The 18,649-nt window shown below is 38.0% G+C and overlaps 1 protein-coding gene across 2 annotated transcripts in view; it reads left to right on the plus strand.

The window, feature by feature from the left end:
• Positions 1-6,526: 6,526 nt before the first annotated feature.
• Positions 6,527-18,649, plus strand: part of Nol8 (nucleolar protein 8) — a 26,337-nt gene continuing 14,214 nt past the window's right edge. Inside the window, exons 1-6 of one of the 2 annotated variants that reach the window (XM_023723603.1) lie at positions 6,527-6,874; positions 11,705-11,828; positions 12,005-12,083; positions 14,714-14,849; positions 15,382-15,450; positions 16,784-18,589. In XM_023723603.1, the coding sequence (XP_023579371.1) occupies positions 12,007-12,083; positions 14,714-14,849; positions 15,382-15,450; positions 16,784-18,589 (2,088 nt within the window). In that variant the 5' untranslated portion in view covers positions 6,527-6,874; positions 11,705-11,828; positions 12,005-12,006. The remainder of the gene's footprint in view (positions 6,875-11,704; positions 11,829-12,004; positions 12,084-14,713; positions 14,850-15,381; positions 15,451-16,783; positions 18,590-18,649) is intronic. The other variant, XM_023723602.1, reaches the window with a different exon arrangement.

The raw sequence follows: 18,649 nt of genomic DNA on the forward strand, positions 1-18,649 counted from the left end.
GGAGTTAGAAGCCTTTGTTTAAAGGTATTGGTGAGTTTTATCTAGCAAACTACGGGTAACAGCCACTATTTACTAAACAATCTAAAACAATGGGTGGGTATACATTTACAACAGAAAGCACAAGATTTACACCCATATAGCCTAAAATGTGAGTTAGCCCATTACAATTACAAGCACCTTTGCTGAGGTAAAACTGATTAAATCCAGTATCAAATGGGAAAGTGAGTCACATAACAAGCGGGCATGAATATGGGACAGGGTCTTTTTCTGTTGGGGGTTGGAATGCAGGACAGGGTCTCTTCATGATGGGGCTTGGGCTAGTGACTCACTTGGGTATTTCCTGGTGATTGATACCTATTTAGAATATCAATCCCAGCTGCTACTCTTTTAGCATTTGTTTGGTCTTTAGGTCTGGTTCACAGCAGGAGCATCCGCCCCTCCCACAGTTGTAAGGCATCTCTTTTGTGCTGTCTCCTTCGAGGGCCTGGCTTTGTCTGACTGCCTATAATATTTCTATTTAACTCGGCTGCCAGCAATATTCCCCCCTCTGAAGAAGTAACCTGAACTGCCATGAAGGGAAATATGGGCGAAGACCACTCTGGCTTCTTCACGCCGAAATGGGTTGTAGTTGTTGACTTGTAGTCAGATATATTTGTCAGAGATTTTATCTAAAGGCCCTCAATAGATGATAGACATTTTTCTCTTGGGTCGACGTATAGCTTTGAGTCTGGAGGAGACGAAGCCAAAGAAACAAGTCAAATCATCACAACAGGATAATTATGAAAAAGATGAGTTAGAACTTTTTGTAGATCTATTAGCAGATATCTCTTAAATGTGAGGTTTAATCCCTTTTATCTTTTATGGCCATTGTATATTGTCTAAAACAAACTGGCCTTTTATATCTCACCAACTCTATTAATTACTTGGGGCACATGAATTGCCAGAAATAGGGAAAACACTGAGTACTCTAGTTCGTAAGTGGGGTCACTGGCTGGGTAACTACCTGTGGAGGACCACCTGAGCAGCTCTCCTTGAAAGAAGAACGATTGTCTCCATTTTGGCTGAGACTGACCCTATTTCCTATGTACAGAGCTGGCTAGGACTTCTGTTTATCAATGGGCCTCAGGTAAATGTAGGCCACCCACCTAGCTCAGCTCACAGTGATCACCTGCTTCCCACAATTCTCAGTCAATCCTCAAGCCACTCCTCCACTGAATAAAAACTAGGTGAGGCCCTGGGTAGCTCTCTTGATTTTGGAAAGCCATCTTCGTGGCTGGACTTAGAGCCCTTTGACTTGCCGATGATTGAAAATATAATTTAGTGTCTTTATTTTTGCTGTGGGTTGCATTGAAAGTGGTAGATTGGAATCAACTTGATGAGATTTTAATAACATAACTTTGGGATTACAAATATTGGTTTCTTGGATCTAGACAAGGATCTGGAAGTGTCTCCTACAACTATCGATAAATTTGTGTGAGCTTCTAACAAACGTCTAACAGGCTTTTTCTTATATTGGTAGTTAACACGGGTTTCTTTAGGCTGAGAGGTATCAATCTGAAACTTTATTTATTTATTTATTTATTTATTTATTTCTGGCTCGCTCAGAATGCCTTCAGGGGAGGTTTGGCTGGCTTGAGTTCTGGGGATTGAACCACAGCAACCTGAGGCTGACTGCTTTGTTGAAGCAGCCACTTAAAGAACTGAGCTGAAACTTTTTTGACTTCATTGTGAACACCTTTTTTTTTTTCTCTCTCTCTCTCTCTCTCTCTAGCTGCTTTGGATATTTCTGCTTGAAATGTCTCTTTTTTTTGTCTGTATCCAGGAAAGTATAACTTTTTCTGTTTTCCTACTGGCCTTCTTTCCCATAGGATGCTAGTATTACTATTTTATTTTTCATCTATAATTTCGTTTTGTATCCTTTTTACTATGAAACACCTCAACTCAGACAAATTTATTCCTGCAAACCCTTTTAACTTTTTTGGCTTGTGTCAGAAATCTGGGGCTCACTGAGCAAGATATAACTTTTTGGTTTTAGATTTTACCTGTATGGTTACCTGGGTTTTGGTATCTTCTAAGAACAGATTTTTTGAGAAATTGGAGCACATATAATCAAAGCATGAGCATTCGAACTAACAGGTACATTTATAAACTTTGAGACCTAGCAATCGTGACTCACTAGCTCTTAGACCCATTTATTTATAGAGTCTGACGGTTTGCTATAAGCTCCTCTAGTTTTAGTTAAGAGAGGTCACATATGTATTTACTATCAACCTGAAATACCTGATCAACCAGGTTAATACATATACTTATTATGAAATACACAGCATTTAGTCAGATTAAACCAATGAAATACCTTTTAAGTCTTTGTACATTAACAACAATACATATTACATTTGTAAAAACTAGTCTTAGCATAATTACGATTGGTTAGCAACCTGAATATATTGTAGTATCTCAGTTACAGCTAAAGCAAGATGTGCTTTAAAGTATTTTTATTGAGGTAAGATGACTGGAAGAAAAGTCAGGGTTGGAGAAGGACAAAGAGACCTGTGCCAATATCCAGCAATAGGCTGGAATTTCCTCTAGTCATGATTACTCAGGGCTCCTCTGTGGAGATGCAGGTAGAAGTAACAGTCTGGCCAGGGGGGAGAGGTAGGCCTAGTGCCCTTCAGTCCTGCTGGACCACCTGGGAAGCTGAGACTGAGCTCTGGGGCCTCTGCCTCAGAGTGTAGTCTCACTTCTAATGGCTGCCTTGCCAGTCAGGGCATGGCTTGTGTGGCCACAGTTTATTGACCCCAATTTATTTATCATTGGGCGATCTCATGTCTTTTTGTCTCTGTGTGTAAGTTTGTGGTCAGCCAGAGAAGTCTGACCTTGTCCAGTATTCCCATCCTGGTTTGTGGAACATTTACCAAGGTCACCCAGAGTATTATTACCAGATTTGCCCTTTAGACTTCTGTCTCCTGGTCCCTTGTTTGCACTAACTATGATAGCACCCTCAGGCAGATGGAACCTTGGTCTTGTTACCAAACATGCAAATTCTTACTGACACTGTGATCAGTGTGGATGTTTTCTTTGTTTTGCTTCAAGTCAAGTCATCTCCCTGTCATGGAAGCTGTTTGTTATCTTAAATTTCCTCACCTTAGTGGAACTACCTTTCCCACTAACCAAGAGTGTGTGAAGGGAACAGCCCCAGGTAATAGTGCCACATACGACCACTATTCTAACCCAAAGTTCAGTAGATTCTAGTGAATAACTACAGAGATGAAATATTTGAAAAAACAACGAAATTCAAAATAAAACATGGGTGTTACTTGGAAATTTTATACAGATAGTCATAGTAATTGTAAAGTAAATGTATATGTTTGTGTTTTTCCCACCAGAATCTCCCAGGAAAAAGGACTTGACTATCTGCAAAGATACATCCTGATAAGAAGTTGGTAAAAGCAAAGGAACAGAGTTTAACAGCTAGTGAGCAGAGTTTCAAGCCGCCAGGATTTCGTATTTGTTGCTTCCAGCTACATTCTTCTGTTGCCTGCTTTTAAATCAGACATACTCTCAGAACCCAGAAAAGACAAAAAGATACTTTTCTTTTGCATTTGTTTTTAGGTCAAAAAGAAACTGCAATGTCTAGGAAACAAAACCAGAAGGGTAAGATTATGTATGTGGGCATAAACTGTTAAAAGAACAGTTGTAGTAGGCTGGGGGTGTAACTCAGGTTTAGAACACTTGCCTAGCATGCACAAGACCTTAGGGTTGATCCCTAATATTGCCCAACCCTCAAAATAAAAAGTTGGCAAAGATCATTTTAGCTACTTATTTATTTATTTATTTTTTTTGGTGGAACCGGGGATTGAACTCAGGCCCTTGCACTTGCCAGGGAAGTGCTTATTCCACTGAGCCATCTCCCCAGCCCCTTAGCTGCATATTTATTAGTGTTCTTTATGTATGTCCATGGATGAGACAGTGGCTCACTCTGTGGTCCCGACTGGCCTTAGACTCGTAGCAATACTCATGCCTCAGTCTCCTGAGTGTTGGGATTATAGGTGTGTACCACCATGTCCAGATTGCTTTTCTACTAGTACAAACTTGTCTATTGTAATAACTTATACGAAAGCCAAATGGAACTTGATGCTGCAGTTTTTTTATTTTTTATTTTTTGGACTGGGGATTGAACTCAGGACCTTGTGCTTGCCAGGAAGTCATTTATGCCACTGAGCTATATCCCTGGCCCAGATGGTGCATTTTTGGAGAGTGAACATTGGTTAAGGATGACTCTTCAGGATATTCTGTATCCCTAGCGAAAGGAAATGAAGTAAAAGTAAATGCTTGTAGTTTTTCTTGCCTTCTTTAGTTTTCCTTCCTGGGTTATTACTCTAGCCTCTTGTCCAAGTGTAATATGAGTAACAAGGGATCAGGAAATAAGAGTAGTTAGAATAAGAGGAAGGACCACAAGTTCTGTAAAATCTTTTTCAAGTTTCCTAAAACAGCTGCAAAAATATAAAGGCAGGTATTTAACAATAACACTAGAACTGCTGCACGTACATAGAGTATATTAAAGAATGACTATAAGTATCCAGGCTTTTTACCTTGTTCAGTTGAATTGTCAGTTTGACATCAGTTTCCTTATAATTCAAAATAAGCATGTTCAGTCCAGATCTTGGATGTTAAATATAAAGGAAGTTCTTTCAATTTTGACTTGGCAATTCAAAAACTTCATTTTGTTGGGCATTGATAGCACACTCCTGTAATCCTGGTACTTGATTTACTGTTTTTTTGTGGTACTGGGGATTGAACTCAGGACCTTGTGCTTGTCAGGCAGGCGCTTATGGTGCTCCTGAGCCCAATCCTAGTACTTGAGAGGCTGAGGAAAGGGATTGCTTCAAGTTCAAGGCCAGCCTGTGCTACATAATTGGAACCTGTCTCCAAACCACCCCCCCAAAAAAAAAGATGAGGAAAAAAGAAATTTTTTATAAGAAAATAATATACCGGAGCTATTTGTGGTTTTGACAGCTATAACTTCACTATGTACTAAATCTTTATAAAGAAAGTATAAGCTCTAAGGAATTGTTAGATTGTTAAAGAAACTGAACTCTCCTATGCAATAAGATTTATAAGCTGAAAAGGTTTTTAAAACCCAAGGTTGTTTTTAGTTAGTATGGTTCATTTTTTTCCCCCTGCCAGTTATACTTGAAACATTGGGTATCATCAGTTTTCCTTTAAGTAGAAAATGCCAGATAAAACTAAGATTCTGGACTTAAAAAAGAAAATAATTTTGTCAAAAAGTTTAATATTTAATTTTGTCTAAAAAAATTTCCTCTAGCAGCTTCTGAAAACTGGTAGTTTATTTTTTTTTAAATGCATTTGGTACAGAGTCTACAGGGACTACAGAGTCTCACTATATAGATTGGACTCATAGTGATCCTCTTGTTTTCAGTCCCCCAAGCACTGGGATTATAGGTGCGTGCCACCACACCCAGTCTCAAGTGTCATCTCAGCGTACCCTGGGGGTGGGGTTGGCCTGGCACTCCAGGTATGGTACCCTCGCCGCTGCTCTCTGCCTAAGGAGTCACTTTAGTTGCTGAGCTATCTGGTTGACCCACTAGTAGTTGTATGTTTTGCCAGAGTTGTGAAGAAGTATGATTACCTTTTGTACTTGGTACCTACTGTGATATTAATTTAAACTTAAAGCCACAGTATAGGAATTAAGTGCTTAACAATTTTTTGTTGAGTGTATCCTACATTTACACATATTTGGAAGTGACATAAAAGTTTTATATAATAGAACTTTCTCTAAAACAAATCTATACATATAACTGATTTTGATATCTGATGTTAGAACTAAGCAAGTAATAATTTATCCTTCTTACTCATTTATACATTTAAATTTTCATTGCTTGAGTTATTTTTAGTCTGAGATACATAATTATATGGACAGTCACCCTGGTTACACAGTAATACATTAAAGAGAGATGTACACACATGGTTGTGTGTGCTTATAATGTTAGCATTTGGGAGACTGAAGCAGGAGGATCACTGCAAGTGGAAGCCAACCTGGGAAACATAATGAGATCAAGGGCAACTTGAAGTACATAACAAGACTGTCTCAAGAAAGCCAGAAAAGAAACGAAGAGATAGAAAGAAAAGTAAAGAAAGTGGGCCGGTGAGAGCTCAGCAGACTAAGTACCTGCTTAGGCAAGCACAAGGACCAGGATTTGATCCCCAGCAACACATGCTGTGCTAGCCCCACTCTCAGGTACACTGGTGGTGCGCACTTGTAATTCCAGCACTGGCGAGGCCAAAATGGGAGGATCACTACAAGTCCAAGCAATGAAGTATTTAATGGGTAAAACTTGAGTGGCTTGACTAAAGCTTACCCTTCCAGTGAAGGAGACGAGACGTGCTGGTGCGCGTCTTTCGATAGACATTAGGGAATTTTGGCTTGGGATCTTTTGTAGAGGTTGAAGGGAAGTTGGCGTAGGCTGGACTACGAGAAACGAAATAAGTCTTTGAATACTATGTATGAAAACGGAACCTTGGGAGACTGGGTAGCAAATGGAGTAGAAAGGAAAAGAGAAGGCACGCGCTAGGGCACGTGACCAGAAGACACAGGTCCACGCGGTGCATCTCTGAGAGACAGCGTGAACACACCGAGCATATGACCAGCTTTCATGACAGCCAGCAGAGAAACAAAGCGCCTTTTCATGGGTGGCCTTAGCCAAGCCGTTTCTAAGACAGATCTACAAAATCAGTTCAGCAGATTTGGGGAGGTTTCTGATGTGGAGATCATCACACGAAAAGATGACCAAGGAAATACACAGAAAGTCTTTGCATATGTTAACATCAGAATAGCAGAAGTAGACCTGAAAAAAATGTAAGACCATTACATAATTTCTGTGCTATTTGTGCTTTGATGTCACTGTGTAACTTGGAATAATTTTGTCTCTGAATCTAAATCACAGTAACTTCTTCTAAATTATGGCCATAGTTGCTGGGCATGATGGCACATACCTGTAATCCCAGTACTTAGGATACTGAGGCAGGAGGATCTTTGTGTGTTTGAGACCACCTTGGGCTACAAAGTGAGCTCAAGGCCAGCCTGAACTGCATCGGGAGACCTGGTCTTAAAAAGACAAAATTAATTAATGAATTATGATTATGACCATAGTTAAGAAATTGTTGTATCCTATGTCTTGCCAGGGTTGGGTCAGTTCCATTTGTGTCTGCAAACTGTAGTAGCATATGGCAAGAAGGGTTATTTAAAATCTGGTTTTCTCAAATAATTTGGACAGGGGTCAAAGTTTTATCTTACTGAATGTGTGGACACACAGCTCTTCAGTGTATTCTGTTCTTAGGCATTGTTGATAAATACTGTTGAGACTATAGAGTATTCCCTCACAAGCTCATCTTTAAAACTGTGATACCTCTTATTATTAACTAAAAGTGAATGGTGGCCTTCAGTGAAGAAGGAAGGGGACAGAATTTACAGTGGTGCTGAAAACTGAGTTGCGAACTCAGCAAGACCCTGTCTCAAAATTAAAAAAAAATTTTAAAGAACAGAGGATATAGCTCAGTGGTTTGATCTAATACTGGAAGGAAAAAAAATCAGGAGAGGGCTAGACCTGTAGACCCTAGATATGTGAGGCCATAGAATCCATAGCACAACAGCAACAACAAAAAAAAAGTTAAGAGAACTTAAAAATTTGTAATAGTAGGTTCATGCTTGGAGTGCCTATTATTCTGGTCTTCTGAATACGTACTGCTTGTCATGACATGCCAGTTGCTACTGTGCTGTCTCTCAGGTAGATGATTGTTTAAAAAGGAAGGCAGTGGTAAATGAAGGCAGGAGACAGGAAAAGGAGTGTTGCGGGACTGTCCTGCTACAATGCTGTATATGGTTAGATTTCTGGACTTATGTGTAAACATATATAATTCTTCCTATTTTTTTAATATATTTCAATTGAAAAATTTTTGTTATATTCTGTAGGGACTTAAAGTTTAACATATCAATGCTTGATGAAAAATAACCTGTTCCATGTTATGTCTAAGATGTTTGATATTCAGACAGATAGTGAGGTTAAGCTTAACAGCCTAGGTTGTATGGTAATAATAAGCTTCGCTTCTGGAGGGTTAACAACCTGAGTTTGCAGTCCAAAAATTAGAGAAAAAGGAGAGCCTCAAGGAAAGCCAATATTTTGGCCCTAGCCTTCCAAGCTAGGACATATGAGAACTTATACTGTAACATCATGTAACTCAGTTGTGTCCCAAATTTTCTAATCAAGGAGATTATGGGACCAAAGAGGAAAGTGATCAACAGTGTAGACTGTGCCTAAGGAGAGTAACATGGAGAGAAAGCATTTTCTCAGGCTTTCACAGATGGCAAATTGGCCAAGCAATGGCCATGACTCATCTACATGGCTGACACTGACAAAGGATCTACAAACTGAGGTACAGAGTCTCAGGATAAATCCTGAGGTGATTTGACTGACCTTATCAGATCCAAAAGCTACAATTCTTGTTACATAGGTCTTGCTTTATCTTGGTCTTAACCATCCAGCACAAAAGTATAAAAACGAAGTATAAGAAGTAAAGCCAGGGCCAGGGAGATGGCTCAGTGGAATAAGCGCTTCCCTAGCAAGTGCAAGGGCCTGAGTTCAGTCCTCGGCTCTGCAGAGAAAAAAAAAAAAAAAAGTAAAACCATGTTGTTATGTTGAGCTGTAGGGGACTCAGGTCAACAACTTCTGACATTGCCAGTCAAGTGAAAGACCCAATACTATTATGGACTACTGAACTATTTTGGAATATTTTGCTGAGTTCACACACCTAAAATATTTAAATGATGGAACTAAGCAAAAAAAGGGATACAGATGAATGACCATTTTGCATCTGTGTATTCAAAATGGTTAGGAGTGATATATAGCTACATTCTCTTAATTCAGTGAATAGAAGGATTTGTTCTAATAGTGTTTATAAATAGGATGTTATGTCTGCATCTTGTACAACAAATAACCACTAGGAAGACAGTATGCAATGTGTTAATTATTGAAACTGTCCTAATTTGATTTGAAACTGTCTCATTGCTATTTGTTTCTCAATAAAATTATGGAAAAAAGAACTTAAAAATAAAAGAAGCATACTTGTACACAGAGGAAGAAGACCATCTTTTTTTGTTTGTTTGTTTGTTTGTTTTTCAGAACCAGGGATTGAACTCAGGCCCTTGCGCTTGCCAGGGACGCGCTTATTCCACTGAGCCATCTCCCTGGCAACCATCAGTTTTTTATCATTTCCTTTACAAAGATTATCGCATTGCTCAGTGGGGAAAGATGAATTTATGGTTAAGAATGTCTGAGTTCTGCTGTGTTACCTGTGGCAGATTATTTAATAGTCTAAGCCCCAATTTGCTTCTCTAATAAATGAAAAAAATAATACTGCCTCATGATATTACTGTGATGAAGAATGTTAAATAATACATTTGTGCTTAATATAGTACCTTATTACCTAGAAAATTAAGGAAATGGATAGAAAATACTAAGAAAACTCAAATAGAGCATAACAATTTAAACATGGTTTGATGGCTCGCAGTTATTTTGTTTACAGGTTCGACAGATAAAATTGGTACGAGTTGATAAAGGTAAAATACTACAGGATTTCAAAACATCTTCAACTGCATCATGAAAATATTATGTTCCATAGTTGCAGTATGGAAAATGACATTTAAATACAAATAAATGTCAGTTATTCAGCAAAGATTCCTAACATTTCTTTATAAAGAAACTGCAATTAAGTTTTGTATCTGTCCTCTGTGAATCAGTAATCCTGCCAGACTGGTCTGAAGACTAAATAAGTAGTACTTTAGTTTGACCAGTTTTTGGATTCATGATTTTTTTTAATTTATTCAATTAGGCATTCAGTTATTTTGTTAGGTAGGTAACTTGTTCTTACCAGGGATCAAACTCAGGATGTTGCACTTGCCATGCAGGCACTTAAGCCGCTGAGCTGTCTCCCCAGATCCACACTATTTTAAAAAGTTTATTCATATGAAATTTGTGAACAACCATCTTAGCATATAACTTGAAGACAACTTTGTAAAGTTTTATGTAAGGCATTTCCATGACATTCAGTAGTTATACTATTATTTTCAAGTTTGAACTTAAAAGTAATACTTGAAATAAAATCTCTTCAATGAAGTACATTATTGTTTTTTAGCCAATATCTTCTGGAGTATATTGATTCGAAGTAGGTTATCATTAAATGTCTTGTATACCTACATATTTTACCAAGTTAATACTGTCATTAAGGCAAGGTGTTTTTTACATTAGACATGTGGCAAAACTTTTAACATAGTTGCTCAAATGTGTATTTCTCCTATGGTTAAAGGTACTGTACAATAGAGTTTTAATGAATTCAGGAACATTGAAGAGGCATGGCTATCAGAGCCATTTCAGATATCCATTCAGTATAATCAGCAATTTAAGTAAAAATTACAAAGTAAGATATATTTTTACCAAATGAATGTATGTATCTATATATGTCTATGTATTCATCTGTGTATATATCAATACTGCTTTCTGTTACTCATTGTGTACACATGTGAGGTACAAACACACCTAGATGCAACAGATATATATATCAACTGCATCATGAAAATATTATGTTCCATAGTTGCAGTATGGAAAATATATATATATGGAGAGAGAGAGAGAGAGAGGCAACAGATATATATATCAACTGCATCATGAAAATATTATGTTCCATAGTTGCAGTATGGAAAATATATATATATGGAGAGAGAGAGAGAGAGAGAGAGAGAGAGAGAGAGAGAGAGATACAGCCTTAGAGTATGGCCTTAGTAATGAACACACAGTAAACAGGACTAAAGCATGATGGTTGACTAGACCTTAGAGGTTATAAACAACTCAGATGAATCCACACTTCTCAGCGCACCAAAGAGAAATGTGGCCCTGTCATTTGAGAAACAAATTGAATCATCACAGACAGTGCATCTCACCCAAGAGGGAGTGTGCATACTGACAAATGAACTAAATACACAGGGTGGAACAGCTGTAGATAAAAATGAAGCCTACCCACAGTACAATTCTGGACAGGTACAACCTCTATGGATTTCAGTGTGGAGATCACCCCAAAAGTAGGAAGAGAAATCCCAGTCAACACAACAATCCACTTTTGGGTTTTTTTCCATAGAAATGGAAAACACCCTACCCCAGGGACTTATATGTACCAATGCATAGACCAACACAATTTGCCATGGTTTATACTCAGAGAACAGATAGGCCCACCCACAGAGCAATGAATATAACAAAGTTGTAACGTTTTATACAGTGAAGTATTAGCTGTAAGGAAAGATAAACTTGAGGGCTTTATTAGTCAATGGATGCAAATAGAGACTCCTCAGAAGTGAATTCCAAGAGAACTCTACCCATAAACAGGGCATTGGCTCTCTAGTTTAACAATCTGAGTCAGTAAAATATAAAAGCTACAATTGATAGAGAAAGAAAAAAATCAAGAGAATGGAAGAAGTGGAGAAAGGAAAATAAAGAATAAAGAAATAAGTAGTCAAATTCATGGATATATTGACATAAAATAGTTAAGATGATTGAAGATGTAATTTCTATCACATTTTTGGAAGATAGCACTTAAATTATAAATGATGCACTTTTACCTATTTTTTTCTGGTCATATCTAGTAATCTGAGCAACCATGCTGAATGAAAAAACTGCACTATAACAACCAGTGTTCAATATATACCTTGTTGGGTTTAAAAAAAAAAGTTTTGCAGCTGTGAGATAGAGAACATAAGAAATCTTGAGGTAAATGGTCAGGGTAAAATGGGAGCCTGGGCTACCTCTCTCCAGGTTACATTTTTTTTTTCCTACCTTTTTTGTGTTTCTTTTTCATAAACAAGCCTACTTTATTTGATATTAACTTATTTTTTTTAGGTGCACTAAAGTATATTTTTGCATTTTCATGTTCTCTTAACTTTTAGGTATGTCCATTTTAAACAAAACAAAATGGAAAGGTGGAACACTACAAATTCAGCTAGCAAAAGAAAGCTTTTTACACAGGTAAGGTTGCTCCTCCTGGATTTATACCCCATTTGTGTATGTTGGTTTTACATACTCACTTTCTTCAAACAAAGAAATATTTGATAATTTCAAAATTACCAAGTGATATAATGTATGGTTAGCAAATGCATACAGGTAGAACTGAAGACCCTCTCAAGCCTGATTCTTTGTGCCAGACTCCACCAATAGAGAATTAATGCAGTACATTTACCTCTGTATATATTAAACTATAAAATAGTTATACATTTATTTTCCTTTTTAAAACAAGTTTTTTCTGGCATACATAAGCTTTCCCCATTTTTGTAATGACTGTTAGTACAATTTCAGAGAATAGTTATACGAGAGAGTAGTTTTTCTCTTCCACTGATGACATTTAGACCACTTCCACCTTTTTATGATTAGATGATCCTCCACGTGCACAAATTTTTCTCAGATTTCTGTCAGCAAGTACAGTTACGTGGACTGGGAATGTAGCCCAGCACTCGACTGGCATGTAAAGGGCCTGGGCACAGTTCTCAGTACCATCAACCACGAACCCAAGAAACAAAAAGTGTTGCTGAATCATAGGATTATGTACATGTAAAATTGTAATACACTATTGAATTATTTATGTTGATTTAGACTAATGCTATATCATACAAAATACAAAGATAGGAAAATATTTAGAAGAACAAAATCTATGTAGTAATTTAAGAACAAGTCAGCATAACAAGTTTTAGCACTTAAAAAAATCTAAAGATAGACTTTCAAATAAAAGGATTAGTTTAGGAACTTTTGAATATATGAATGGAGTAACCATGAACATTCATCAGATTGTTCTACACCAAGAAGGACACAGTCTAAAGCAAGTGACAAGCTGTTTGGGGTGACTGGTCTCATGAGAAAGATAAGAATCTGATTTTTTCAGCAGCTGGGGCATGCTTCTGGCTATAAACAGAGCAATCATGCATTTTCTGTTCAGCATTTAATGTGACCATGGGCAAGTCCCTTGAGCCTGTGCCCAGCAAGAGAGCACATGGTGCTGCTGTCTTGCAGCATGGATGCAAATGTGCTAGAGGAGCATGGTTAGGGAAAATAGGGAGAGAGCGCAGAGGCCAAGAGACCAGTGTAGATTGGTCAGAACAGTTGTGGAGGGCTGAATGAGTTGAGATAACTTGAATTAGAAGGCTGACGTGCCATCCTGTACTTTAGGAAGGCAGAAACTATCACAAATTAAGCTAAAGGCATGTCTTCCTCATAGGCAGCAGTAAAGGGAGGAAGGATATATAAAATGCCAAACGTTCTTAAGTTGGAGAACTTAAGAATTCAGGGAGTTTTTGATTGGTGGTCTTGATCTTCCATTAAGTGGAATCAAGGTATCTGCTGGAGCAGAGCAAAGATCTCAGGACGCCAGGACCTGGAGAGGACAGGCAGGAGGAGAGAAGCCTCTGTGCCCAGTCCTCTACTGTTCAGTCAGCTGCAGTGGGACACTGGTAAATCAAATAGACTTACGTGGTTCATACTGTACAGTGATCTCAGTTATGTGTTCATAGAATATATAATAAGTGGGGATTTGATTGTCGTTTTTTGGGTTTTGTTTAGGTTTATCTTTTTGAGACAGGATCTCTTTATGTAGTCTAGACTCGCCTTGAACTCACTATGTAGCCTAGACTGGCCTCAGATTCACAGCTGTCTGCCTGCCTCACCTGGGATTACAGGCATACAGCATCACACCCAGTAATGACAAGTTTTAAAAAGGTTACCCCAACTATATCTACAGGATTATTTAGATTACTTTTTTTTTTTCTTCTCTTTTTGTCTTTTTGAGACAGGGTCTCACTGTGTAGTTAGGCTGGCCTTTAGCTCACTTTGTAGCCCAGGCTGTCTCAAACTCAACAGCCTTCCTGCCAGAGCCTTACAGGTCCTGGGATTACAGGTGTATGGTACCACATCTAGCCTTAGATTACATTTTTTGCATGTATATGTATAGAATGAAGCTGAAGTAACAAGACAAAAATTTTAAAATAGAATATGCATGAGGAACTAGTTTTTGTTTTCTTCACATTCCCATGTTTTCCATGTATTCTACAATGAAAAATATGTGCTCAGAAAATTATGCAAGCCATCATGCTATTTATCAAGTCTTTTTCTTGTCTTTGGGGTTTTGTTTTGTTTTAATTTTATGTGTTTGGTACAGGGTCTCACTTCACATCTCGGACTCTTAGTGAATTTGTTTCAGCCTCTGCAGTGCTGGGATTATAGATGTGTGCCACCACACCTGATCTTGGTGGCCGGCTCAGCCTGCCCAGGGTGGGGCTGGCATGGCATGTGGTACCCAGGATCAAACTTGGGTTCTTGCACTTGCCAAGGCAGGCACTTAGACCACTGAGCTATCACTGTACCTCTTTTTTTTTTTTTTTTTGGTATTTGTTTTATTTACTAACTTTTTTTTTTATTGTACTGGGGATCAAACTCAGGACTTTGTGTTTGTCAGTCAGGCACTTATGCCAGTGAACTATCTTCCCTGGCTCTGTCTTTTGATTTTTAATACTGTAAAGCTGTTCAACAGTATTTAGGATCAATGGAAAGAAAATAATCATTTTCCATGATCTATCATTTTAGCTTTTACTTGTATTTTCCCTTTGATTCAGATTGGCCCAAGAAAGAGAAGAAGCAAAAGCAGAGAAAGAAAAATCAACAGCAGGTAACACCAGCTTATTGGAAAAGATGAGAGAGGTTGATTTCCATATGAAAGCTGTGCCAGGAACAGAAGTACCAGGACACAAGGTGAGTGTCTTCTAATAGCCTGGGCCAGCCCAGAAACTGACACGTGAGGCCACATCCTGTGGTGTCTTGTCTAATGCTAGTTGATTTTCCCCCCTTGCTTTGAAGTAGTTAATATAGATACCACTTTATTGTTTTCAAAGTGTATTTGTAATTTAGATAAGCATAGTTCCTTATCATTTTAAAAGAAATGACAAAAAAGTCAAAGCCCAGGCAGATGCAGTTTATTAAGGGATATAGATGTGACAACTACAAATCATCCAGAGTTTGCCTTTGTAATAAGTAGATAGCTGGTGTTTTCTATGTAATATCCTCCATGCTATTTTTGGAATTCACAGTTGCTCTAAATTTCCTTCTCTTTTTTCTTTTCTCTCACTTTTTCTCATTGATATTTTTTACACTGATATAAAGCTAGGTCCTACAGTAATAATGGCTCACTATGAGTTCAACTTTATATTAAAATTATGTGTGTATATTGTTATTTTATATGTATTTGTGACATATATATTGTAAATACATTTTTTTCTCTCTCTAGAATTGGGTTGTCAGTAAATTTGGAAGAGTCTTACCTGTTCTTCACCTTAAGAATCAACATAAACGTAAAATATCCTTTGCAATAAGCCTCTCAGTATTTATCGGTCTGATAGATACTTGCAAATACATTTTTAATTGCACTGCCTTGATCAATACATTGTTGGATATTGATTTAAAAGTGTTTTTGTTCCCACTTCTTAGGCAAAGTAAGATCTATCATCTACATGTATAAAACAATTATTATTAGAGAATTAGAAGACAATGTCATGAGGTTTTTATATAATTAAGAAATATGAATTAAGAAGCATGATGAGGGGCTGGGTAGATAGCTCAGCAGTTTAAGCACCTGTCTGGCAAGCACAGGGACCCAGGTTCGATCCCTGGAACCACATGCTGTGCAAGCTCAGCACCATACTGGCCCCTGAAACCAGGTGTGGTGGCACATGCCTATAATCCCAGCATTGGGGAGGCTGACACAGAAAGATCACTGTGAGTCTAAGCTGCATAGTAAGACCCTGTACCAAATAAGTAAATCTTTTTAAAAAAAAATGATGAATGCCAATGAAGCAGTTTTATTTATGACTTTATATATCATGTTGCATATGAATTCACAATTGCCAATGGATTTGTAAAGGGGTAAAAGAACAAAGGCTCATTGTAAAAGAAGGCTTTAGAAGAACTGAGAAGACTTTCAAATTATTAGAAAAGTAGTAGGAAGTAGCTAGGAATGGCAGCGTAAACCCGTAATCTCAGCACTGTGGGAGGGCAAGACAGGAGGATCTCAAGCTTGAGCCCAGACTGGGAAGCTTAGCAAGACCTTATTACAAAGCAAAAAATTAAAAAGGGCTTGCGTTATAGCTTACTCTAAAGGTCTGAGGTTCAACCTATGGTCCCAGACATGCTCCCTCTTTGCCCCCCTAAAAAAGTAAGAAGTGGCCTTAGAAAGAGGGAAATGGAAAAATATTACACAAAAGTACGCAGACCATCAGGAAATTGGGCAAAGAAATGGTGCTGAGAGGTAGTTTTAAGGCTAGGCAAGTTCTCATCCCTGTTCAGTGAAATCATAGACCTATTCTGAGACCTTGAAGTGGTGCTGTCATGGCCATCTATGTAGAAGGCACATATATATTATCAGAGGGTTTACAGTAGTGTCTGTGTATACTCTTTAAGTAAGTTCTGCCAAATGATGGTGGTTTTAACTCTGGAAATGTCACAGAGAGCTTGATTTCATCAACCCTGAACGATTACTAGAGGAGTCCTCATTTGATAATCTTGGTAAGAAGTTAGGAGTAAGATGAAGTAAGTAAATGGCTTGCTTGAGATTAAACACTTTTATTTTTCTACCAGACTGATGCATTTCCCTAACTGTTAAGTGCTTTTGCTTAGTTCCTTGACTTGGGAACATCATGAAATATGATCCATCAAAATACTGCCACAATCTAAAGAAGTTAGGGGAGGATTTCACAAATACCATTCCTGTAACTAGCCTCACTTGGGAATTGGAAGGAGGTAATGACCCAATGAGTAAGAAGCGGCGAGGAGAGTTCTCTGATTTTCATGGTACTGTCAAGAAGATCAGGAAAGTACAGAAGGGCCAGAGTTCCACTGAGAGCCCAAGAACCAATTGGATTATGCAGAGTGCTGTATCACCACAGCAACGAGCTGTACAAAAAACACCTTATGAGTCCATTATTTTTTCAAAATCACACTCTGTTCTGGATTCTGATGTTCAAAAACTTAAAAATACACTTTGTCAGACTTCTAGCTTAGAAACTGTCAGGAACATAAATAGCATCTCCGATGATGATATTGATTCTGAAGATGAATTAAGAATAATGATTGAAAAAGAGAAACAGTTACAGAGAAACTCACGGTCCTCCATCAATGACTCTGAAAATGATTCCTTTGAAGTTGTAAGAAATGATTTCAAATCAGATGTTCATAAACTTCATTCTTTATCAAGTCTATGTGTGAATAATGTCTCTTGCAATGTTAGTGACAATATTATGGGAAATGATTATGAGTATGATTCAGGGGATACAGATGAAATCATTGCAATGAAAAAAAACATCAGTAAGGTAAAAAACAATACAGAATTTTCTCAAGCAGAAAAACCTCTAAGCAAAAAATGTTTCCAAAAGAAAGAGCTTTCAAATCATTGTAGTAAAGTACAAAGAAGAAAAAACAGCAAAGAATCAGCTCTTAGTCATGGAATGAAGCCTCTTAATCATAAATATCCAACTGATTCCAACAGCAGTGACAATGAGGAATCTGGAGATGAAGAATATCAAACCATGATGAAAAACTGTCCCCGAATTAATCTCAGTTTAGGTGATTTAGAACAGCTGGTAGGCACTAATCCTGAGGCTCCAGAAGATACTGAGAGCAGTGACCCACAAACTACCACAAGCTGCAAGATGGATAGATCTAAAAGCTCCAAGACTCTCCATGGCATCCACCCAGGCAAACAATGCATTTGTCCTGAGGAGATTCTGGCTTCCCTTTTAGAGGAAGAAAATACCGATAATAAACAGAAACCAAAGGAAGATAAGAAAAAGCCAAAATTTCAGGCCTTTAGGGGAATAGGCTGTCTCTATGGAAAGGAATCAGTGAAAAAGACCTTGAATATTGCCTCGAGCAATATTAGTGAAGAACAAAGTTCCTTGAAACATGGGAGTTCCAATAGCATCTCAGTAGAAAATGGGCTGCCACATGCTAATGGTTCACCAAGCAAACTAACTACATGGCAACATCCAGAGAAGACACATCACACAAACCACATTCAGCTTCAAAGACAGTTTATTTGTGAGACTCAAGGGCACAAGGTGGTCTCAAGCAATTCAGACAAGGGAAGTAGAAATGTTATTTCTAGTCTGTTGTCATTGAAAGGTAAGAAATCCTTAAGTTTTGATTCAAAGATTCACAAGATAGGACTTGATAGAGATAGTTGCCATGATACCCAACAGAGAGAAGAGGAAGAGAAGCCTGATTCTAGCAGCCTCATGTCTCATGGGGAACCACCAAAGCACTCTCCAAGGGAAGACACTCAGGAGAGCACAGCTGACTTCTCACTTGCTGTTACAAACTCAAGTGTAGATACTCAGGCTAAGCCTGCTGAAGATAATCAGAAGCGTTTGGCAGCCTTGGAGGCAAGGCAGAAAGCAAAAGAAGCACAGAAGAAGTTGGTGCACAATGCACTGGCAAATTTAGTAAGTATATTTTCAATACATGGGTTTTATAGAAACACTTTTTTTTTTTTTTTTTTTTTT

Source organism: Octodon degus, unplaced genomic scaffold, assembly GCF_000260255.1.
Source record: "Octodon degus isolate 3935 unplaced genomic scaffold, OctDeg1.0 scaffold00100, whole genome shotgun sequence".
In the NCBI taxonomy this organism is placed as follows: domain Eukaryota; kingdom Metazoa; phylum Chordata; class Mammalia; order Rodentia; family Octodontidae; genus Octodon; species Octodon degus.